The following is a 25,221-nucleotide window of genomic DNA, read 5'->3' on the forward strand; positions in this document are numbered from 1 at the left end:
AAAAAATAAGAAAGACTTTTATGTTTATGTGTAATATTATTTTATTGGAGAATGTGTGGTTGAAAATAAGAAAGAGAAAAATACATTTTTCTAAAATGGAGCTCAAACAGGGGCTAAATATAGAGCACAAAAAGATGAAATCTGGCAGAAAAGGCAAAAGACATGAATCTACTTGCCACAGACACTTGACTTGTTTTGGAGGGTGCTTAAAACCACAACTTGAGTCCAAATGGCTTCAACTGATAATATAATCCATTGATTGACCCAAAAGGAAAAAAGCAAAGAAAATTGACTCTATCAGAGCACAAGTTGGAGCAAGGCAAAAGAACCTTGGGATTTGCAGGGTTGTCAAATTGCTGAAGCATGTACGCATTGGGGGTGTTACTCAATATTTCTTCAGCTTTTTGCACAGCTCCTTTCATGCCTTTGGCTGAATCAGTTAAAACAAGTTCAGCTCCAAATGCTTTCAAAAGAACCCTTCTCTCAAGACTCATTGAAGCAGGCATTGTCAAGATGAGTTTGTATCCTTTTGAAGCAGCAATAAATGCGAGCCCAATACCAGTGTTTCCACTCGTAGGTTCAACCAAAACACTCTAACATAAAAATAGATTCACATTATAAATACTGTACCAGATGCAAGTAATATAGCATTGCCAACTATATGGTGATAAATAAGATCAAAACCAGACCAAGCAATAATAAAGGGGTATTCAGTTGACCTTTAGCAGCAAAAAGCTAAAATCAAAAGCAATCTGATCAACACAATATGATTAGAAGCCAAGAAACAAGTGCAAAACCACACCTAGGAGAATAAGTTGGGAGCCGAATCCAAACATAGCAAGCCTTACAAACATTTTAGGCTATATGCCATTTTCATCAAGCTACTGAATGTGAAAAATTCAAGATGGTCAATTTGAAAATACTCAAGCTTGTGAAAAATCTACAATCTCTTCACTCAATTGAACTAATAATTTAAAGGCCGACAAGCCAATGTTACACCAGAATCATCAGAATGGGCTGAAGTAGGAAATAGTAAGAGTGCAGAACAACTGAAAATATGACATACACAGAAATAACGATCCACCAGAACAGCAGCATTATATTGGCATGCACGTAGCAATCACGTAGGACATGGATGCTATTTATCTACATTGCAAAAGATATGCAATCAAAAAAATTCTGGCTCAAGTTTTATAGGATGTCAATGGCAGTAATTGATCTCACTGACATTATTAAAATAAATGTAATAAGTTATAAAGAGCGAGCAAATCTGAAAAAGGAAGATAAAGTCAACTGTTCAATTATTGTATATATTACACTTTCCCGTATATCCTCCTTTTTTTTTTCTTTTTTTTTTTTTTTTTTTTTTGGTGGGTCAGCAGAAGAGGACAAGTGGATAAAGAAGTCAAACCTTTATAGAATTAGGAATGTATTTTGACACGAGTCTTACCTTCCCAGGAGTTATAAGCCCTCTTTCCTCAGCATCAGCTATCATACTGTATCCTATCCTGAAAGAAAAGATAATAAGTAAGAAAAATAAAAAAATCGGACATCATAGAAGCACTATAGATCATAATTAGTTTCTCACACTTAGAACCTTGTATCAAAAATAAGAATTTCATCGACCAACAAGAAATAGCAATATAACCAAGTAAATACTAAGCTCAATCATGTCAGAAATCAAGATCCTAATCTTCACAGGTTGTATGTCAAACCACAAACAAATTGAGTGAAACTCAAATACTATATACTATAGATACGGATTGGAGTAAATTATAATAGACAGCTAACCACTTTATCTTGAGGATTTATTTTGAAGTATAGTTGGAAGTTGAAAAATATCAAGAAGGCAGGAAGCAACCAATAAATGCATTTGTTCACATTTACAAAATCTTAAACAATAAACCAGAAGTGTTCTCACCTGTCTTTGACACTACAACATGGCTCCATAATCTCTAGCTTCGCAGCTATGTTAGCAACACAACCTTTTACAATATTATTCAAGTAAACCATAGGTGTCTTCCCAATAAGCTGCATCAATGTGTCAATAGTGAAAAAATAAGAATTAATAGATAAATTTAAGGATTTCTATCAAGGTAGTTTAAAATAATATCCAAGGGAATAAAAAAACCTTTAGATAAACGCTAACTAAACTATATTATAAATTTTCATATCATTCTATCTTTGTGTGTCAAATATAACGAAGGCCATATAAATTTTTTCAAGGCAAAATTATAGCCTCAACCTAACCACAAGGCTTCAAGAATAATTTTGACATTCATTCACCATCAGTGTAAATTCATTTCAGCAAAACATGTAAGCAATAAGTCGACCTCAACAAAGTTCTCCAAAGATTCCAACCCTCTTCAGCACAAGTAGAAATTTTCATTTTCTCTATTCATTTTATCCCAAGAAAAATGGCCCCAAAACAATTAAACTTAGATTAACCTTTCAATTATAACTCCATTTAATTCGTATTGAGGTCTCTATTTAATCCCGGAATCATTCTAATTATCTGACAACTGATTTTAGCATTAAACAATGATCAGAGATTAATTCATTTTCTCGAAATTAACTAGGACTATGAAGTCACCTGAGTATATTAACACCGCTACAACCAATTTCCTCAGCTTTTCTTACTAGAAATGCTAAACAATAAATAAATAAAAATATAAAAAATAAAAAATTCCAACACTAAGTTAAAATTTAATTCAAACTAAAAGAAAGCTAAAACAAAAACGAAAAGAATAGAAAACGCGCCGCACAAAAGATAAAATAAAAATATACTGAACCGCACTTCAAGTTTGGAAAATGATAAATGAAATAAAACCCGAAAACCCCACCTGAGTTACATCTTCTGCAATGTTAAGGCCTTCAATCTCAGTTTTTGGCTGCACAGAAACTGCTTCACACATAATTTTACTCTTACTGCCATTGATACTACGACAATTACCGATATTGATAATACTATGAAAAGACTTGTTGCTATATCCCAGAGAATTGGCCCCAGAACGCCACCGTTTAGTAACAAAGAATTCCGTAGACCGGACGTCTGAATTGTACTGAAAATTCACTGGATTATTCAACAACAAAGACATCGTGGTCTCAAACTCAGTGCTTCCGTAGTGTGTGTGGCTGTGTGCTTGAAATGAAGCCGTGTGCTACTTTCGGTTGTCTCTTGATAGTGGGAGATCTTTTTGTAGAGTTATACGGCGTAGTTTTGAAGGAGTCAACGAGGAGCCTGGGCCCGTTTCAGGGTTAGATTCTTTACTTGACTTTTCCGTTAACGAACGGACAAGTAGTGGGCCATGACTATTGGGCCCCCACCACCGTTGGGGCCATTCATTTTCATTTGATGAATTCAAATGAATATTTCTACTAACAAGGATTATTAGAGAAAAATAATTATTTTCAGTTGTCTTTTGTTAGCTTCTACTTATTGCACTTATGTTGATGGCTTTTACCATATTTCTTGATACAAAAAGAAACCCTTGTTTGAGGGGCATTTTTTGCAATAATAAATTTTATAACAGTGATTTTTTGAAAAAACTTGTAGTTAAAAAATAGAGAAAATTTTTATATTTATGTGTAAAATTAATTTACTAAAAGAATGTATAATTAAAAATGAGTTTCAAAAAAATGAATTTTTTTTTAAGAATGAGGCTCAAACCAGGACAATATAACTTTAACCACTAGTTCCATCCTTGTATTATACGCTAGCAAATTTTTTCCTTTTTATTTGTCCTTTCGTACTTTACACAACTCTAACATTGAAGAACGTCGAAAATTCTACACAAGCACTTACAAAGTTTGAAATGAATTAAAACTTAATCTTGATTGGATTATTAACTTAATCTTGATTGGGATAAATGTATGATCCGTTGGCATGACCTTTCCAAGCATCAATTAAAATGTAGTTTCCTCAAAAACCTTTTCTACAAAAGGTTGAAATAAAGGGAGAAATCAGGTCAAACGAGCCATAGTCTAAATTTATAATCCGTGTTACAACATTAACCAACAATACATGTTACAACAAATTCTCCTGCCGTAACTGCTAAATGTAACATCTATCAATGCCAAAGATCAAATATTAAACAAAACTAGTAACAATTTCCACAATACCTTCATTAGTCCTCAAATTGGTCTCAACTGTCAGCTACTGTTTTCACCTTACAACCATACGAAAAAAAATGGAGAAATTACAGAAAGTCATTTAGATTTCACCAAGATATATCTGCTTATCACTACTGCAGGAGCCAATGATAGGCTCACTGGGATGGAACACACACTCGTTAACTGATCCAGTATGGCCAGGAAGCTTATACAATATGCGACGAGAAGTTGTATCCCATATATAGACCATGCGATCACTACTACCAGCAGTAACCTTGCTTCCATCAGGTGACCAACCACATTTCAGCAAGTTCTTCTCAAAATTGTGCTGGTGCCCTTCCAAAATCTTCACACAACGATTTTGTGGCGCGTAGGGGCGCATGTCCCATATTCGAAGAGTGTTGTCCATGCTATTAGTCAGAAGGTAAGAACCATCTGGACTCAATTGCATTCCAGTTAACATATCTTGATGTCCTTGGAGCTTCATAATAACCTCACTTCTCCGTATATCCCACACTTTCACATCATTGTCAACGCCACCAGTGTAAATCTTATCAGATGCATCAGAGAAACTGACTGCCGTAATCTGGTATTTATCAGGAAAATTCTGTATGGAACCCCTTTGTCTCATATCCCAAAGTTTTGCAGTCCCATCATCCGACCCACTAACAATAAGAGGTGGGCCCCTTCGAGCAGGACAACAAGAATTCACAAAAGACGAGTGTTCCATCATCTTTTTTATTTGTTTCCCTGTCTCAACGTCCCATGCCCTTAATGTCTTATCAGGGCTGGCCGATATTATTTGTGCGCCGTCAGTAGTCCACTGCACTTCCAACACAGCATTTTTGTGCCCTTTCAAGACCATGAAGTTCTTGCATTCACCATGAACATTCCACAAGAAAATCTCCCTATCGTGAGAACCAGATGCAACAACAGTCCCTGCTGGATTGAATTTCATTGTGTAGACTGCACTTTGGTGCCCCGTTAGCAGCATGATTGGTGACTCCAAGCTTGAACTCCGTTGTTTCCCATTTGGTCCAGGCACTGGTGGGCCGCCATTATACATCGTAGTTGACAACTCTGTTGGCCTTGGACCAACCACAGACAGAGAACTTTCAACTTGCATCTTCACTTCTGCTTTCTACGTAGAGAACTAGCAAACACAAACGTTACGTCCCCCTCAATGAAAAAGGGAAAAAGTAGAATAGGGAAAATATGGGGAGTGGAAAGAAAGAAAGAATCCCTCATTTGTTATCCACCAAATAAATAATCAAATTTAAAAAGGTCAATACAATCAACATCATTACAGATGAACATCCACATATGCACATATATCCACGAACTAATTTAGCTAGCCCACTACATGAAGGTTATTAGAATTTGTTCAAACAATTAAGGACCTAACTCACTCATGGCAGCTAATTAAAACGGGGACATTGCGGTAGATTGGCTACGATAAGGATATCAAATAGAAGAAAAGGAGAATTATGTCTTTCACTCCTCAGTCCTCACTTTTGGTAAACCAATCCTTATGCACTCTCTGCCAAGATATATTCAGTGGCCACAGACAGCAACTATTTATCTATATGAAACTATATATCTGCATCTATGTTTATTTATATATAGAGAGAGAAAGATAACAAATATAAACTGTGAGTGCTAGTGCCACAGAAATTAGAATAGGAGATTGGGAGTTAAAGGAGAAATTTAGGGAGGATATGGAGGGATTAGTATGAATTATACTACAGGAGATACTTTGTCTGAGACACAGCAATTAATATGTAGGAAGATAGAGGCTTTGACACAATATGGGGTGGACTTAGTTTTGAAATTAAAAATGATGCTGAAGTGTGTAAAAGTGAAGATACGAATAGAGAAGCTAAATATTTGTTTGTCTCGTGATCGTATTTATAGCGACAAACACCATATTCATGGGACTTTCAGAATCCCTCTTTACTTCCTTGGACACTACATTCATTGAGCATTCAACTAACACCAAATGTAGATCAACCATTTGACTTCCATTAACCCTGGTCATCCTTTTGACTACCTTTTCAGAAATAACAGGATGCAGACCTTTCTACTGTTTCCAGATGCTAACTCCTTCCATTTCTCGAATAAACCTTTGATAGTATCCAACTGGCTGTCACTAAGTTCCATCAGATCAAACATAATTAATCTGAAGGCTCTAATACTTATGCTCAGTAATTTATATGGGAAGTTATCAAATATGATGTTTTGGTCAAGTAAAATGGTGAACGGCATCTTGGGTTTTGTGTAATTGGAAAATCCCTATAAGAATAAACAAAAAATTCAATAGAATATAAGATTTGCAATATTATATAGAACCAGATATTGGGCCATGAAGAGTGATGAAAATGTTAAAGTGGATTTAAAACAAAACCAGACGAGATAGAAATAAGAAAATATCGGAGTTTTCCAAGATAGTGACCTTTGTCAATGGATCGTGTGATAACCAATTGTGATGGATTGAATGCATTTAACAAGCATGCAAATACATGAACATAGAAAAAGCAATGGCACTAGAATTAGTAATGTACTTACAGGAACAAGTGAAAAGAAAATTACATAGAATGAGATAAGTTTTGTAATTTAGCTTTGTCCATGAAACTTTATAGTTCAACAATTCTAATTTCTTTAACAAGATATCAATTTTCTTTTCTTGAACAATTCTAATTTCTTTAGCAAGATGTCACCTTTTCTATTCAAGAAAAGACAAGGCAAGTTTTATAATTATTGTTCGGTACAGATCAGACACCAACTTTGGGTTGTTATCTGCCATTGGTGATCTACACTCTACACTCTACAATTGTAATGGCATATTACTTATCAACCTCACCAACATCTCAAAGTGATTCAATTCAAAACCAGAGCCTTGTCCAATATCCAAAACTATTGCCAGTTGTCAAGCACTTGGTGCAAACCAGAAGAAAATGACAAAATAAAACTACCAACAAAGACCATTTGGTGGCCCAAAAATGGTAGTTTATCATTTTTACTCAGATTGTTCCCCTCCATAGTGGTGTAAATACTCTTGTGGCCCAACAACACACTAATAACTATAAATACCATCTCCTTGTTCATCACATAACAATTCTACAAATCTTCACCATCCTCACATAATTTCTACCTCCTTAACCTTCAACGCTTCCCTCATCCTCCTTTCCCAGTCTTCTAGTACCCCAAGCATTTGCTGAAGTAAACCATTTGCAGCATCAAGTCAAAATCCATGTGCAATTTCTACATCTATGATTAGAAAGGAGTAAACTTTCCATTGTAGCATTAAGAGTAATGAAATCGCAAAAAAGAGGAACAATAGCAAGGATATATGGAGGTGAAGAAAAAGCAAAGAGAAGAGTGCTTTACCTTTTAAGAAATATTAGGTACATTTGCTCACTATATATGAAAAAGATTAGGCACATTTCTGCCCTACTGGTTAAAATATTAACATCTTTGGAGACATTGGAAGACATTTTTATGTTGAGAAAGTTAAGCACGTTCCTATCCTACTATCTTTATGGAAAGTATGTAGCAAAAGCCGCATATATTGTTTTCGGGGAAAACTGTCAAACCCGAAAAAATCATGGTGATCTTCCTACATTTTTCCCTTCAAAACCAACATAGCAACAGAATCTTATGCCGTGTACTGTCCAATAAAATCCTGGCAGAGGCACTTGCTTGATCTAAAAAATGTAAAATAGGGATTTTTAAAATTTAACTAAACTGAAACAGAGCACTGAAACGGAGAGAAACTCGGTAAAGGGACTGTGCAAAGCCAAATTTTTGGGAAAATGGATCGCAGTTGGGAAATGATAACATAAGATATTTAGAAAAAACAAAATTGTTAAAAATAATGAAATCGTACCTTGGTGCTGGTGAAAGTCTTAGCTAGGGTTCTTCCTGAAACTTGCCAAGAGAGAGTCAATAATTCAGGGACTGGAAAGTAGCAAATTTCACTGTTTAAATATGGACCGGTAGTTTGGGCCTATAATGTTTGGTTTTTCACTTGGGCAACTTACAAAAATACCCTTAAAATTAGAATTGTTTTGAAAAATCATATGAAAAGTTTTTAGAAAGTAAAAAATACTGTGTAAAATGAAAAAAGTGACACAATGTCACTTTTTTATAAAAATTGTCACTTTCTTTTTTCACAAACGCAAAAAAAGTGACACGAACACTAAAAAAGTGAGAAACACCAAAATAGCATCATCCATTTGGACAGCACCATTAATCACATTCTTAATATAATCAGCATATCTATGACACTTCACGTGAGTTTAGTGACGATTCTTAACATAATCAACATGTGGATTGTTAATGTCCTAATTATGTGAGGAAAATATAACATATTATGTCACTTTTTTATCTTCTTCAAAAAGTGACAAATATTTAAAAAAGTAATAAAAACTTAGAAGGTGACATTAAAACTCAAAAAAAGTGACACAATGTCACTTTTAAAAGTTTGGTGTCACTTTTTTATTAAAAAATGACATACAATCTCACTTTTATTTAAAAAAAAAATGATGTTTGCCATTGAAAAGGTGATAAAAATTTCAAGAAGTTGACTTAAAAAAAGTAATGAATAATAAAAAAAAGTGACAAAATTTCAAAAAAAAGTGGCAAAATTTCAAAAAAGTGACAAATTAAAAAAGTGACGAACACTAAAAAAAGTGGTGAATTTAAAAAAGAGATAGAAATCAAGAAGGTGACAAACATTAAAAAATGACGAAAATTCAAAAAAAAGTGACGAATTCAAAAAAATGCAACCAAGTTTACAGTAAGCTCACAAGTCACAACTAATGAAAATTGATGACTAAACTAAGATGTAAATATCAAAAAATCATATAAACGTTCTTCACTATTAATCGAATAATATTTTTTGCGGTCTTCAAATCATAACATATCCTACAGTTTGCATACTGACCAAACAGTTTACCAAACTCGGACAATATTTTGAGTACCCGAAAATCACTGTAATATGGGAAACGTTGTACTTCTGGGGCACTGCTTCAAAAAATCTGCATGCTAATTTTATCTTCCTGCAATCTTGGTACCCACAGATCATAGCATTTCAGGAAGCAAAACTATTCCTTGGCATCTGTTGAAACAATGCATATCCCTGCCCCTTGCATAACTAGAAACCATTTCATTCCAAGATATTACATCCTTCTTTGGCATTTCATCGAACACACTTTGAGCTGGTAAAGTTATGATTTGAACAGAAATTTAGATTTTGCCTTTTAGCAAACTGATAAAAGGAGTATATATATATTGCATACCAAGTTCAATAGATGAGAATTTAGAATGTGTTTCTAGACAGAGAAACGCAGAGATGTAGAGAGAGATGAGGCGCTCCAAAGGGGATGGTGTATTGATGAAACCATTGCATTCCAAGATATAACATCCTTCTCTGGCATTTCGTCAAACACACTTTGAGCCATTACTAAATCTCCCCGATTTCACATACCCTACTAACATCGAATTCCAGAAACAACGTTCTTCCAGTAGTCTGAACAAACAACATTACAAAAACCATATTTGAATACAAAAACAATATTACTAAAAATTGAATAAAAACCATAAAAAATGGTTTAAACAATGAAAAATCTTAGCTACCTTAAGTTTACAAAATTTTGAATAAATTTTTTTCTTCTCTGAAGATTCTTCTTCATTAATCCTTTTTTCTTCAACTCCTTAAATTCACTTTCTCCAGCCATTTTTTTTTTAGTCAGGTGAAAATTAGCAAAAGTTAAGGTCAGAGTTGGTGCTGGTTTGCAGAAGTCAGAGTCGGAGTGAGGTGAGGTTTATGTAATTTGGGGCTTTTACGGGTTCGTCCTTGGAGAGGAGACAGAGGAAGATGGCAAAGATGGTGGAGTGATGAAGACCACAGCAAAACGACAAAGAAGGAGGTTTCTCTTTGGTTTTGGAATCATATGTTGGAGTGAGAGACGTGAGAGAAGAGGTTTCTTTGGAGGGTGTTGAGGTTTGGAGATTTTAGTAAGGACGTATTAATTACGGTTTATGTGAGGTTTAATTCATTTTAATGCATTAATCTAATTTTTTTCGTTTCCAGCGTATTGAGCCTAATTTTCCCTTTTCACTTTTATTTCAAGTCCACTGGGCTTCAGAGCGTAAATGCCCTTCACAAGATCTGCCTAGTCGAATTTTCGATCTGACAAGGATACCCCAGTAGAACCATCCTACGTGTACAAGGTTATTTTTGTCAGATATTTTACAGGTACTCACATTAGTGGGGCCCGCGTTATTTTTTTTTAATACATGTGGGGCCCTCTCTACAAGGAGAGCCTCTGTATAAATTCTATAGAAAAAGCCCTATATCTGATAAGAGTGGCTAACGGGTTGAACCACAAATGACTATTTGCACCCAAAAGTTTGGCTAGGCTAGGTTGAAAAAATTTACTCTCTTGTATTTTTAAATAAGCAAAAAAATAATAATAAATACAATAGTGCAACAATTTCTCTTTATTTTAAAGCACATTACCATAATTTTTTAGAGGAAAACGATCGTTAATAAATTCAAAATTGTGCGAGTCATAAATCAGTAACATCTTTCTTTCGAACTTTGTGATATTCAACAAATTCAAAATTGTGCAAGTCATAAATTAGTAACAGTTTAAAAGCATTTTTAAAAGACTCTCTATTTATAAAAAAGTATCTTATGTATAATAAAACATATATTTAAATTTAGAGAGATTCTTTATTCCTCCAACAAGCTCTCTATTTTGATTCTTTATTTTTTTTCCAATGAACATTTAATAATTTCTCTACATATTTTATTTAAATATAATTTTTAAAATATTAATGACCAATCAATTCAAATATAATTTGAAAATTTTAAATTATAAAGTATTGAAATTTGCAATGTATTAAATGCAATCATTATACATTAAGAAGAGTGTGGGGTTGGCTCTCTAAATTTGGAGAGTCAAACATACTCTCTATTTTATAAAGTTAAATTAGTGTCCTTTAAAGTTCATTTTTAAACATTAACTCTCTAAAATAGAGAGTATTTTGTATTTAAAAAATTATTTGGAAATACTCTAAGTACTCACCATTAAGAGCATGTTTGGCTCTGCTTAAAACAAGAAAATCAGCTTCCTTTGACAGTGCTATCACCAGATCAAGAAAATCAACAGAGTCATCACTTTTGGCTTCCTTTGCGTGCTTTAAGCTAAGGAAAAACGGCATAAATCTGCCTATTGTTGGCTTCTTGATAATACACTGACTGCTAGTCTGGTTAGGTAGAAGCGTACTGAATACCGAATAGTATTAAAAAATAGTCTAATCGAATCCAATACTGCGCACCAAATATGACCATAAAGCATTGTGAATCTATGGCATAACAATAAATGGGTCAATCAAATCTTATAAATACAAAAATAATCAATCTCCTGTGCCGAAACAATTACCTTTTACCAAAACTTCAAATCCACAAACAATACATTTACACAGATTAAAAACGCGTCCAGTTTATTCTACTCTCGTGAATCAAAACCATGTGTAATTCGATTTCCAAGTCGCTTTTCTCTTAGCCTATGTGAAGAAAACGAGCACAAAAAGAACAATAAACAAAACTAATAAAAACAAAATCATCATAAATTGACCCTTGGCACCGGCTTTCTTCATTACCATCGCAACCTTTTTCTGCACAGAGATGCAATTTAAATGACAATGAGATTGCTAATGAATATTTTCATCTATCTGATGAAACAGTTAAGAGAAATCATGGCTATAAATCACAAAGGGAAGAAAATCACCTGAACAAAATCAAGACGAGTTGCTGTACCGTCCATCTCTGTACCCAATTCATCTATAATTTTTTCCTGAGGCATTGCATAACTTTCATTTTAAGCATAAATTCCAAGTTGGGAAGATCTCAAAGAAAATTCGTCGTAAGATAAGTACTACTAATTTGTAAGTCACAAGTACAACTGCCAAGATATGTTAACTATGAGAAATGATCTACTAAGCACCGGTAATTAACTTATGCTAAGTAACGATGACATGGCACATCAATTCATTGGTAGATAATCTATGGCATGTCTCAATATTTGAATTAAGTTCGTTATCTAGAATTGATGTATCATGTCATCTTTGCTTAGTAGATCATTTCTCTGTTAAATATATGTGGTGGCGCTTAAGCTAAACAATTACCTGTCCAGTCAGTTCTTCATGTATAGTGAGCCCAACACCTCCAATTCTTTGGACACTGGCACTGAGTTCGTCCAATTCTTCATCCTGCTGCCTGCATTACACAATTCTAGTCAAAATCAGAAAAATTGAAACACCAAAAGGGATAATTCTACTTGACAAATCAGTAGTGCTATTAATACGCATCCAAATTTACTGAGCTTGAGCCAGGGGTGTAAAGATGCCGGGGCAACAAACTCGTCTATATGCCCTATAAATGTAATGGATCTCTATTTGGTATCATATTCAATTAAGAGTCATACATAATTTATATTATAACATAAATCACCCAAATCAAATAAGCACCTTCATATCCGTTTTCCTAAAATTTATATGAATGCTCTAGGTTCTTCCTCATTATGTATATACACACGCGTACATACATGGACATAATAGGAATGAATATTACATCCTTTATAAGAACAATTTTTTGGGGGATGCAGAAAGGAACGAAATTGCAACTTTTAAAAAAAACTGCAAAAATGGGTATCTAAACTATAGTAAACTATCAATTAGGTCCCTAAATTATAAGCTTCTAACAAAGGGGTCATAATTTTAAAATTAACGACTAGTATTAAGGGCTGGGATGCTATAAGATTAGAAGGAAAAAAATAAGACAAGCCAGCCACTAATTTTTAGCCAAACACGCTCTATATTTAGGTGTATAACAGATAAAAGAAAGAGAAGGTCTTTAACAACAATATCACCTTATGAGAAGTAGCTGTCTGTCTGATTCCGAGGATATGAAATCATCATTATCTTGTGCAGCGTACTGGTTCAATTTGTCATTCTGATGAGAATTTGGCAGTCTCATTAGTTCACGCCGCATTCCATTAACACCAGAAGTGCTTGTGCCATTTGACTGCTTCCCAGTCATTACAGATTTTTTCATGTTTCCAACCTATTTATCAAAACAATCCCTTAGACAACTTGAAACTTGGGAAACCAAAAAACATACTTGCAATACACGGTCTGGTTCACTTGCGCATCAAAACAATGATTAAAAAGAAGTATCAGTTCTTCTACAACACCTTGGAGCATGTTTGGCCAAGCTTAAAGGGTTTGCTTATAAGCAAGTCAGTGTTAGAGAAAGTCACTTAGAAATAACTTTTACTTCTCTAAGTTTAGTTAAACATGCTCTTAGAGAAGTCGAGTATAATAAAAAGGGTGGTTTATAGCTGATACCTGCATACGAGCATTAGTAGTCCATCTTCTCCGTTTGTCAAGCTCTGCCTCCAGAAGTGCTTGTGCCATTTGACTGCTTCCCAGTCATTACAGATTTTTTCATGTTTCCAACCTATTTATCAAAACAATCCCTTAGACAACTTGAAACTTGGGAAACCAAAAAACATACTTGCAATACACGGTGTCAAGGACCGCAGCTTTACTTAGCCCCTTGACACTATCGCAGCCGCAGTTTGCCCAACTTCGGCCGCACATTGTAAATATTACTTCAAGTTTGAGTTGTAATTTTCGTTTCATTGTAATAGTTATTTCAATTGTAAAATACCTCTGATATTGGTAAAAGATTAGTATGATTCCCCGTCTTTTAAACGTCTCCTCCCCTTTTGTGATGGTGATGTCGAGAAAAAAGACAATGTTTAAAATAATGACATTCAGTGGGCCCTTGCAAACTAATGGAATAAGTTGCATGGTGAAAAGTAAAAATAGAGCACAGAAATGGCATCACCCAAATAAATGCATCCAAATGAGTATGGAAGCAAACTTCGCAAGGCAACCAGTCCAAAGGTGTATGATCAATCAGATACCAAAAGCAAAATCCAATACCTCCAATGAATCAAATGTAAATCCATACCTGCCACTCGATGCTCTCGCAACCACCAAGAAGCTCCTTAGAGATATGAAGTTTCTCTCCATTGTCAGAAAGCATTTGGTCCCATTGGTGATATGCTGAGAGCAACTTATCAATCTAATCAAGCCGGCTCGAAGTGTCAGTTTTATATTTCAACAAATTCACACAACAAGAGACTAGATGCAAACTACAACTTGGAAAACATTCTGAAAATAAAATCTGGCACAAGTGTATCAGTTGATTCCGTAGGATGACTGAGTTTGACTGCTAAATTATATTTGAAACATTTTTGGGCCATATAAACACCATCTATGTTTTCATAACTAGTCCCAAGCCACAGTACATTAAGAGGGTTGTAGTGATTGACCGAAGCATAAAACCTTGTTCAAACTATGAACCAAACAGAAAGGCAAAAAAGGGTTCATGCAACCGACTTTGAATTTATTGGGAATCAAACTTAGTTATGTTGTTGTTTGGGTTACATAGTGGTCAAAATGGAATATTCAATCCTTTGTTTCCATGTGACAAGCAATCCCATACGACTTATTCCATCTCAAAGCTGGAGAAAACAAGCTACAACACTCTATTCCCTCCAGCCCAATCTTATTGAGCAAAATTTTCCTACTGACAATTTAAGTGCTGATACACTTACAGCATATGTCATATTTTTATCATTCCTTAAGTTAAACAAACAATGCAAGAGAGACAATAGTAATAAACACTTCGAAGCTTCAAACATTTCGAAACTTGATTAGAACTATGCAACATACTTAGCTGATTTACTAGAAAATCAAGGGATACAGAAGGAGCTCCTCACATTCAAAACTCACCCATGTTTTTTTCCAAATAAATGCTACATATTCAAACTTTATTCATATTAGTGTCGCTTTAATCCTTTTTTTTTTTTTTTGCTCTCCATCTTTCATTTTTGGTAACTTTCCACCATCCCGTTCTTGATTTAATACCAAATCGATAAGCTTAGCATCACAGTGGACCTCTCAGCAGATAGAATAATTCTCAAATTGAAAAATGAGAAAATCCCACAAAACCCACAGGAATATTATAAATAAAAAATAAAAAACCAAGGACGTTGCATCAGTTCAAATCAACTCTATTTTCCTCTCGCAATTCTCCAAGTAGAATTAAAGAAAATCCAGAGAGGCGATTAAAAATATTCAGCAAATAAAATGAACTATTGATCTGGGATGTAAAAATGAAACAAAGAAAATACTTACGGATTCTTGAATCTCCTCTTTGACAATGTAAAAAGGGTCTTGAGCTGAGGACATATTTGTGTCCGATTACAGAAATATGTTCTTCCCTGTAAAAACCCACCACAAAACTTCAAGATCTGCCACCATCAGAACACAAAAGAACAAAATACAGTCTCTTATATACTTACACATACATTCACATACGCGCATAATAAAAACTGTACTGTACCTTGGGGAGAAATAAGGGAGATTCCAATAACCATTTTGGGGGTGCGGAAATAGTCTATTATATTGAGACGTGAAGGCCTTAATATAAAATCTGAATTTAGTCACTGGGGTTATTGTTTCGTTCAAATTAGTCACTAGATAAGTAAAATAATATCATTTGTCTCCATTTCGGGCAAGTGATGTGTTATGAAATGATTACTGAAATGGTTTATATACAAGACACTCTTGTGCCGACAAGTTTTTGCTTATTATATTTTGGAGATTTCATTATTTATTTAATTTAAATAAAAATTAATGATGATTAAAAATGTAGTTGCTTTTTTATTAACCTCCACATACACTAGTCATTGTTATTATTATGAGAAATGTTAGGTGCAGACGGTCCTCTTACATGGATGTGTCTCGCAATTATTTTAAATAATTGCGGACATCGCTCCCTCCATGTGAAATGAGCAGTTCAGTTAGCTAGTAAGGTGGTCGAGTTGAGAAGTTGACTGCATATGGACTATGATGTCAAGCTTAGTGGATTTAATTGAAAGAATGTTTGTAAGTTTATTCTTTAACAAAGATCGAGGTTTAAGTTCAAGGCAGAGCCTTTCATTCTTGTCTTATTCTAATATATAGACTTCTTCGATTGGACTTTAAAATAAGCAAGTTAGGGTTCGAGATTGATTATTATCAAATTATTAGGAACTTTGTAGGAGGGATAGTGGTGGGATCACGAAATGTGTAGATAAAAATGAGTAATAATTATGAATGTGTTGTTGAAATTATAGTTTAACTATGATTAGGTAGTAGAAGTAAGTTACTATCACTAATATTGTTAACCACCGACCTTTGATTTCATAATTGTCATTCGCAGGCCTCACCTCAGGCATATGTGAGTTCGGCCATACACTTCAGATTGGTACACTACCGTCATAGTTTCAAGAGACATAATGATTTCCTCTTGTCATATCATCCTCTCATTCACATATACTTGTAGAGGGTGACATTATTATTGTCCAAAGCCACCAATCCAAGGCCCTGAATCTCCAACATCTTGCAAGCCATCATTATCTGATAAAAACATTGGCACATGGCAACCACCCTCTTCAACCAATTATAGGAGAATTCAACGACCTGACTTTTGAGCTCAGTTTTGTAGTTGATTTGATTGATTTGATGTAATTTCGGCTGGAGTCAAGTATAAATAGCAAGGAAATGATTCTCTTAAAGGGCTTGTGAAGTTTCTGGCAAACACATTACACAATTTAGTCTTCTACACATGCATTTTGGCCTTTTCATAATAGAGGAAGACTGTCATTTTCTTAAAGTTGACTCGAAATTAATCTTTTCAAATTTTGATGTCAACAAATATTGTTAGCCAAACACATAATAAGCGGGTGTTTGTGCTTTCTTATTAGTTACTTATAAGCAATGGTTAAAGTCAATCTTTATTTTTAATTACACATTCATAATTACTGTATAGTAGTACTTATTATTAACAAATTTTACAAATCAGTTATTTTTTGCATTATAAGTGACCTATTAGGCAACCAAACGCATGTTAATTGAAATCTAATTAAGCCCTCGTTTGATCCCAAATTTTCAATAATATTTTTTTCTCTAAACTCATTTTCAATCATATATTTCTAAATAAATAATATTACACTTAAATTTAATTTTTTTTCTTTTTTATTTTCAACAACACATTCTTCAAAAATTCATTATTTCAAACTTTATCTGTATCAAATAATGGAGCTTAAACAAAAATAAAGGCCCCGTTTGGTAGTCATTTTTTTCAAAATGAATTTTTCTCTCTTCTTTTCAACCACACATTCTTTATTAAAATAATATTACACGTAAATTAAAAACTTTTCATTATTTTTCAACCACATATTTCATATCAATTTACTATTCTAAAATACATTTTTACATAAAAATATCTATCAAACACCCTAAAATATCAAACTACAAATTATGGGCCAACCAGTCCCCTCCACATGGGCCGTTTCAGACCAAAATTTTGGGTCGTTGGGCCAGACAAATAGGTTTAGGGTCTAGATATAAAATTCTTAAATCACCATTTTCGCCATCCTTCCTGCAACGGAGTATCATTTTCTCGCTTCAACAACAATGGTGACACTTCTTAACCCTTTACTTATTTTTATTTCTTTTATTAATTTTTTTACATTTACATGTTTGCACATGCATTGTTGTCTGACTTTTGTGGGAATTTCATCTCATTCTGTTAATATTTGTCCGCTAAGAAATTGTAGTGAAAGAGTAAAGTCGGGATTTAAATTTGTCTTTCTTGAATTGGATTCTATATTTTTAAAATGCAGTAAAATGGAAAGAATGTTCTGGGTTTTTACTTTTGTTGATCATCATTTATTTTTTCGTACATTCACGGTAATTGAGTGTGGATATTTTCTTCTTTTTCTTACTCTTTTTCCATCTTTTTTTTTTTTTTTTTGTCCATTTTTTTATTTTCTTACTCTTTTTCCATCTTTTTTTTTTTTGTGACCATTTTTTCATGTCCCATTTACGTGTTTACGCATTACACGTCTGAGTACTTGTCTGATGCTTTTGGGAATTTCAACTCAAACTGTTAATAATTGCCTGCTGAGAAATTTAGCGTAGAACTAGTGAAAGAGTAAAAATCAGGTTTAAGTTTGTGCGTGTGCGCGTTTTCTTTTAATTAGATATATCTTGTCTAGTTGAAAATTCAGAAAAATGATATAGTGAAAGGAATTGAAAATTCTGGGTTTATAAATCATTTTTCTAATTTTTGCATTTCTTAAGGTAAGTGGATTTAGATCTATCTAGTTAAAAAATAATAACAAAAAATTGTATTCGGTATTCCTGGTTTCTTTTGGAACTGTTGACCTGGCAAAAAGTTTGGAAGCTTTAAATAATATGGTATTGGGAATACATTTTTATCTATTTAATTGAACTTTATTCACTAGATTAATTTTGTTCGACTTCAAAGGCAATATTTCTTGTTGTTTTATGTTGTATTATAGTTTCAAATCTCATCGTTGCCCTGTCAAGGTATAGCTTAAGCAGATATCTGACTTCCGATAATTAGGTTTCTTTTTACGGCTTTATATGTTTTTTTGCAATTAAGTTTCAGATATAAAATTTAGTTATGCGGAGGAGTGATTAAATTTATCTGTTATACGTTTAATTTAGTATACATTGGCATCTTTAATGCAGTTACTTTAAGTTGTGAGTTCGTGCTTGCACAGTCAACTCATGCTTATAGGCGCGTATGTATAAAATATATGTGGCACCATGTTTTGTACCACTGTGAATAATGACATTCAAAATAAATGACCTAGTGATAACATGTTCATGTCAGGCCTTTGTCAAAGCACAAAAGTCAAAGGCATACTTCAAGAGGTTTCAGGTCAAGTATAAGAGAAGGAGAGGTATAGCATGAGCTTTGTATTCTGCATTTGTCTGTGCTGCAGATATTTGTTGCCATATTTAATGGATACACAGTGTATGGTTCTATTGAGACGTTTGTTTTTGTCAAAATGCAGAGGGGAAAACTGATTATAGGGCAAGGATTCGCCTAATTAATCAGGACAAGAATAAATACAACACTCCAAAGTATCGATTTGTCGTGCGATTTGTATCCGCGTAATTCGTAACTGCTAAACAGCATTTGTTTATTCAGGAGTTTCTCTTACTCTGCTTTTAGTGTTCCAAGTGAAAAAACCTTGCAGCCTTTATGTCTACAATGGAAAATGTGGATCCAAATATTTATTTCTATTTGTCTTATTCAGTTACTTCTCAATGAAGAAAAAATATGGGATATTGTTATACTTTATTTAAAGTTGAGAACCTTAATGTCATTATAGACCAACCAAGATATTATTGCACAAATAGTATCTGCTAGTATAGCTGGAGATATTGTTATGGCTGCAGCATATGCCCATGAACTGCCTCGCTACGGACTTGAAGTGGGTCTCACAAATTATGCAGCAGGTATCACAATGGTGTCACTCCCTCCCCCTTCACCCTGGATATCTTTCCCCAAAGAAGGCTACCTCTATATCCCTTTTGCTCACATTATTTGAGGGGATAGTAATTTCAATCTTGTGATCAGCTTACTGTACTGGGCTTCTTTTGGCTCGCCGTGTCTTAAAAACGCTTGAGATGGATGACGAGTATGAAGGCAATGTGGAGGTACTACCGTGGCATTTCAAGTCTAATATCATATCATTATAGCATTGTTATTCCTCTGTCTGTATCTCTTCTTCTGAAACCTTTCTATTGTTAGGCAACTGGAGAGGATTACTCAGTTGAGCCAGCTGAGAGCAGAAGGGCTTTTCGTGCTCTTCTTGATGTAGGTCTTATTAGAACAACTACTGGAAATCGTGTTTTTGGTGCTCTGAAGGTATGTCTAAAGCATGTTCTTGTGTGCTTTATTTAGCATTCCTCCTTTGTTTTATGCACATTATTCACTTAATGATTCGCCATAAACTGCAGCATATCTTTCTTGATGACATATTCCCATGCTGTGTCATAACTTCTATAGCTGTGGGGTAAATATATCTCTGTTTAATTTGGCTTCCTAATTATGCTAAAAAGTGGTAATTTTACACTTTTTTCAACTCAACAGAGACTTGGGTGATTTCTTAATGAAGACAATGTAATTGGATTACTAATCAGAGAGTTTTATTTTACTAAACTTCAACTTCGGTCTCCTCAGTGTATTTCTGTTCCTAGTAGCTAAGTTTGTTTCTCAACTTTTTATGACATTTGCAATGCCTTTGAAAACGCTTTTGGGAGATATTTTGCCCTGTTTGGTGGGGATAACAAATAAGAATTTAGTAGATTTTGATAGAAATTGATGAAATGTGTGGTTGAAAAGTTGTGGGTCCCATGGGATATGTGGTTGAAAAATTGTTGATCCTATGAAATGTGTGGTTAAAATAAATTATTTACTTTGACTTGAATTAAAATCTTGATTTTAATTTCTACCAAACATGGGCCATATAATCGTGCACCATTTGTTACGTGGCACCGAACAATTTTAACACGTGACTGTTATATATGTCTGAATCAGAAGTTGAAAGAGCCAAATGATTTGTAATAAAAGTTTAGTTGGTCATAGAAAAGTTGCTTTCCTCCCCTATAATTTCATTTGTTAATCATGCAAGTCTTGGAATTGCGATGTCTTGTTTGCTTCTTTACTAATGAGTCTCTTCTGAGAATATCATTTATTAATCCTGTTAACTTTGAATTTGTTTATTGAATCTTTTGATATATATAAAAGCTGCTGATTTATAGGTTAAATATAAAGATGTATAGATTACTAGATTCATTTACCTTTTCGAATGTTAAAAGGTTTCCAACTGCTTAATTATGGACTTTTGATACTGAAAACTATCTGAAAAAGGTTTCTTGAGTTTTTTCCTCATTGGTCATAGACTTTTGTGGTAATGGCTTATGATGCTCAGTGATTCTTTGTTCTCTAGACAGTAACACGGTTCATAGAACCAACTGCACTTTCTTAGCATACATCCATGTTGAATGTAATATTTTTGTTACTAATTGCAGGGAGCGCTGGATGGAGGATTAGATGTTCCCCACAGTGACAAGAGGTTTGCTGGATTTGTGAAGGATTCTAAGCAGCTTGATGCTGAGGTTCACAGGAAATACATTTATGGTGGCCACATTGCTGCATACATGACGGTGATGTCGAATTTCTGAATTCTTACTTTTCTATGACTGTGACTGGAGATAACTTGGATGATTAAAGAAAGGTAATCTGACTTCGTCAGTTTGTGTTAAATATTTCAGACATTGATGGAAGATGAACCAGAAAAGTATCAATCACACTTCAGTGAGTATATCAAGAACGGACTTGAGCCAGATGGCCTTGAGGAATTGTACAAGAAAGTCCATGCGGCCATCCGTGCTGACCCTACTGTGAAGAAATCTGAAAAACGGCCACCTAAGGAACACAAGAGGTATTGAAATAGTTTTACACTTACGTTGGATCCAGTCTGTCCAAGTTGTCATGAATTCTTCTATGTGCAATGGTTCTTATTTGCAAATGTCAGTTGCCCGGGGTTCATGCCTGTTGAAATTTGATTGGCCTATTCGTAAAATACTTTCAGATGATTTATCCCTTGTTTGGCACCTTTAAATTTATAATCATAATCAGTCAAACCTACTTTTTATATACACTTTTCCGGGATGCTCAAGTACTAATTTAAACCTATTATAATCTATTCCCAAACAATTTCTAATTTGTGCATTTTTTATTCATATTTTACGAGCATGATTATAGCTTATTGGTTTGGCAACTGACTTCATTCCTTTCATGAGCATATTGAGATGTTAATGTGAGTGCTTGGTTATTCTTTTCTGCCTATTTTGTACCCAGGTACAACTTGAAGAAGCTCACCTACGAAGAGAGGAAAGCTCGTTTGATTGAAAGATTGAATGCACTAAATGCTGCAGGAGCAGGAGATGAAGATGACGACGACGATGAGTGAAAAGTTTTAGAACGGAATATTTTTGACGATTTTGTTTTCTGCATCCGAAACCACTGTTTTTGTTAGTCTGTTACCTGTTTTACCAATTTTTTTGCAGCTTTCTTGCCCTTTTTAGTGGAGAAATTGTAGTTGGAATTTATTTGACATGAAATGAAATTTTACATAATTTAATCTTTTTTTTTTTTTGGGCTGCCAACATGGTTTTTCTCTAGCCGTATTCTTACTGACAAGCTTAAGAGTATACCCCATTTTGAGTATTTTCTGTCCAGTAGAAGAGCCATTAAATTCTCAAACAATTTATTTCTTTTAAAATAATTTCTTAACTGGAAAAGAAACAAATTATTTTATATATAAATATAAACAAAAGTAATTTATCAAACAATTTTCTTGTTTACATCGTTAAGTCTATCGTGTGGATCTAAATATGCCAGACTTTTGTGCGAAGTTGTGGGCGTTGGGATTCATTGGTTTGCCATATCTGGGTAGGGTCCACAGTAGAGAGGCTTTATCAAGAAACAGCCAATGAAGCCCTCAACCTCCAACTCCGGAGGCAGACACTATCCATATATGATGTTTTTTTGGGGCACATGAAGAAAGTAAATTCATTTGAAAATCAAACAATAAGAACAAGAGGGCAATGATGAGCCATTTATCAGCCCCTACAGCACCAACAACAGCAACAGTGACCTTGACTATAGGCGATCATCTAAAGCTCCGCTTTAGTGAGGGCCCCAAATTATATAAGGTAAATTTGTTAGTTAAAGAAAAACGAAAATTATATTTATAAAATTCTTTAAAATAAAATTATCATATGCAAACACAATAAACTAATAAAAATTGAAAATACAAAAATCCTTTAAAAAACATATAAATGACATAAAACTAGTGATGTCAATAGGTCGAGCCGAGCTCGTGAGTTAAGGAGCCACGAGTTCAAGGGTCGAGCCGAGCCCACGAGCCGCTCGCGAGCTCGTGATTTTTAAGTTTTTTTTGGATTTTTTGACTTTTCTTCACATTTTTTGACGAGGCTCGTGGGCTTGTCAAAAATGGCTCATGGGCACACGGTCCACGAGCCACTAGTGGGCTCGACTCGTGGGATTGAGCCCCTTCCTCGGCTTGGGCTCGTCATTTGACGAGCTCGAGTCCCCCACGAGCTGAGTTTTAACGAGTCGAGCGGCCGAGCCGACGAGCCGCTCGGCCTGTTTGACATTCCTACATAAAACTTATTACGCATATTTATTTATTATACTAGTGTTTGGCCATGCAATGCATGGCTTGATTTTTCTTGAAGGTGATATTAGTGTGGTGACTTACTTGAGTATTGAGTATTTACGAGAGAGAAATATATTGAATGAATTTTTTGGAAGCAAAGAAAGTATTTAGTTGATTTTCGACAAATAGAAAAAAATAATACATTTTTAGAGAGAATTTCTTTACTCTCTTTTTTCTTTATATATGAGAAACAGAAAATGGAGCTTTCTTAAAAAGGAAAATATATTAAAGCAATCTTTCTAAAAAAGAGAGAAAAAAATAAATATGACATATAAAGTATCTATATTTTATTCATCATCAGCCATAAAATATGAACTATAAAGCAAACACAGCTAACACTATATTTTTATGTTCACATATGAGAAATAGGGAAAATGGGAAAACAAAGAATTGAGCATTTGTAATAGAAGAGTGTAAAAGAAGTGATAATTGAAGCAATAATTGAACAATCTATATTTTCATTTTGGATACTTAGCAATTAATTCAAGTAAACCACAACATCCATTATCCATAGATTGAATGTTTTACATATATAGTATTTAAACAATCAGTAATTCTAAAAAAGATTGATTGAAACAGATGTTGCCAATTTTTAATTTTTGGTTCATTTGATTCGGGAGGTAAAATCAATGGAACTTCTTCTAGCAGTGTCTTTGATGAAAAATAATCATTCATGCTCATGTCCTTCTGTTTCACTTCAGAATTTTTATAATGTCTATCACTTTGCTTCTTCCCATCTAATAAGTTAAACCATGTGGTGTTGTTGCATGAGTAATGGTAATTTTTGTTTATTAAAAAAAATTAACGAGTAGAAACAAGTATGAAAGTTCAACCTTTTCATGGTTCCAACGCTGAATGAAGTGCCGGGCAATGTCTGTACAAGATGATCCTTAAAGAGTGCAATGAACATTGTGTCATGTTATATGAGGATATTTCTTTTGGTTGAATTCATCTTTCACAGCATTTTTCGAAAAATTTGGTTCCGATTCTATATAAAATTCAAAGGAGTTAATATATATATCAAAAACCCTTGAGTGCTTTACATATCTTTTACCTATTGAGAAGAAAATCAAACTTCAATAAAAAATAGTGATTAATATTATTGGCTTTTAGTTACTTACCTAGTAGGTCTATTTATGGGACGATGCTATGATTTCTCTATTTAGGATATGTTTTATATTCACTATCGAAATTTGTAACATATGGTTCAAGAATCAATAAGTTAAAAACAGAGGTAGTATTGTGATTAAATCTATTAACCAATTGAAGTTTGACTATCGAGATGCTGACATAAAATATTTCATATATTCCAATTGATTGAAGTTTGTTATTAATTCCAAGTTTCAATAGTTGTCTATAGATCTTACACATTTTAATGAAAAAAAATACGTAGTTTGAATTATAAAAGTTTTTTTAAGCTATAGAAAAGGAGGGAAATCATCTACTTTGTGCTCAGTTGTGTCATATTGGCCAAAGCATAAATTTAGTCCTTCAATAAAGAAGATGTTGTAATCCATAATGATAAGCTTTCCATGGTTCGACCTGCATGTAGCAAATATTTTATAGTTAGCAATTCAAATAAAAAATAAGTACACAAAAATTTTAAATGTGTACATAAATAGGAATCTCCACTTAATCCCAAATGAATTTTTTTTGAGTTCATGAATAGCGTACCACAAGTCAAGTCTAGTTGAGAAATGGTTAGGATATTGTAAAACTTAACATTTTCATGAATGTGAAAAAGCATTCTTTTACTATATGAGCTGTTAATTTTTGAGGCAAGAGAAAATTTCTTGGTTATGCTATTTTGGGCTTTGCTATAACCAATGAAGAATTGTCTTGATTATAT

General features: G+C 33.9%; 3 protein-coding genes and 1 pseudogene across 5 annotated transcripts; 1 reads left to right on the top strand and 3 right to left on the bottom strand.

Annotated features, from left to right (window-relative positions):
• Positions 1–191: 191 nt before the first annotated feature.
• Positions 192–3,183, bottom strand: LOC111371426 (cysteine synthase, chloroplastic/chromoplastic-like). The gene is made up of 4 exons (XM_022993413.1): positions 2,844–3,183; positions 1,922–2,031; positions 1,451–1,508; positions 192–593 (listed from the first exon to the last, which is right to left on the bottom strand). The coding sequence occupies exons 1-4, from the start codon at positions 3,096–3,098 to the stop codon at positions 207–209; spliced, it is 810 nt and encodes a 269-aa protein (XP_022849181.1). The 5' UTR covers positions 3,099–3,183; the 3' UTR covers positions 192–206.
• A 780-nt stretch (positions 3,184–3,963) lies between these two features.
• LOC111371425 (U5 small nuclear ribonucleoprotein 40 kDa protein-like) lies at positions 3,964–8,076 on the bottom strand. Of its 3 annotated transcripts, none has more exons than XM_022993410.1 (2): positions 8,000–8,076; positions 3,964–5,266 (listed from the first exon to the last, which is right to left on the bottom strand). In XM_022993410.1, exon 2 carries the CDS (start codon positions 5,237–5,239, stop codon positions 4,214–4,216), a length of 1,026 nt encoding a protein of 341 aa, XP_022849178.1. In that variant the 5' UTR covers positions 5,240–5,266; positions 8,000–8,076; the 3' UTR covers positions 3,964–4,213. The 3 variants fall into 3 exon arrangements, with proteins under 3 accessions (XP_022849178.1, XP_022849180.1, XP_022849179.1); XM_022993412.1 differs by having other exon boundaries at positions 3,964–5,254; positions 8,000–8,070; XM_022993411.1 differs by lacking the exon at positions 8,000–8,076 and adding an exon at positions 7,501–7,975.
• A 3,419-nt stretch (positions 8,077–11,495) lies between these two features.
• On the bottom strand, positions 11,496–15,673 carry LOC111371428 (annotated as a pseudogene).
• A 1,951-nt stretch (positions 15,674–17,624) lies between these two features.
• LOC111371429 (60S ribosomal protein L5) lies at positions 17,625–22,277 on the top strand. Its single transcript, XM_022993414.1, has 9 exons — positions 17,625–17,721; positions 18,947–19,016; positions 19,131–19,222; positions 19,452–19,578; positions 19,700–19,779; positions 19,874–19,990; positions 21,157–21,291; positions 21,400–21,569; positions 21,989–22,277. The coding sequence occupies exons 1-9, from the start codon at positions 17,719–17,721 to the stop codon at positions 22,098–22,100; spliced, it is 906 nt and encodes a 301-aa protein (XP_022849182.1). The 5' UTR covers positions 17,625–17,718; the 3' UTR covers positions 22,101–22,277.
• Positions 22,278–25,221: the final 2,944 nt, after the last annotated feature.

The sequence above is a fragment of the Olea europaea genome, chromosome 22 (assembly GCF_002742605.1).
Source record: "Olea europaea var. sylvestris chromosome 22, O_europaea_v1, whole genome shotgun sequence".
NCBI classification, from domain to species: domain Eukaryota; kingdom Viridiplantae; phylum Streptophyta; class Magnoliopsida; order Lamiales; family Oleaceae; genus Olea; species Olea europaea.

Bases quoted from the DNA above. Each gene is read 5' to 3' on its own strand.
- LOC111371426 (XM_022993413.1), bottom strand. From the start codon at position 3,098: ATGTCTTTGTTGTTGAATAATCCAGTGAATTTTCAGTACAATTCAGAC. The intron at 2,032-2,843 runs GTGGGGTTTTCG...ACATTGATGCAG, and splicing joins TTGCAGAAGATGTAACTCAG to CTTATTGGGAAGACACCTAT. The intron at 1,509-1,921 runs GTGAGAACACTT...CTTTTCTTTCAG, and splicing joins TGTTGTAGTGTCAAAGACAG to GATAGGATACAGTATGATAG.
- LOC111371429 (XM_022993414.1), top strand. The intron at 19,991-21,156 runs GTATGTCTAAAG...TACTAATTGCAG, and splicing joins GTGTTTTTGGTGCTCTGAAG to GGAGCGCTGGATGGAGGATT. The intron at 21,292-21,399 runs GTGATGTCGAAT...TAAATATTTCAG, and splicing joins ACATTGCTGCATACATGACG to ACATTGATGGAAGATGAACC.
- LOC111371425 (XM_022993410.1), bottom strand. From the start codon at position 5,239: ATGCAAGTTGAAAGTTCTCTGTCTGTGGTTGGTCCAAGGCCAACAGAG.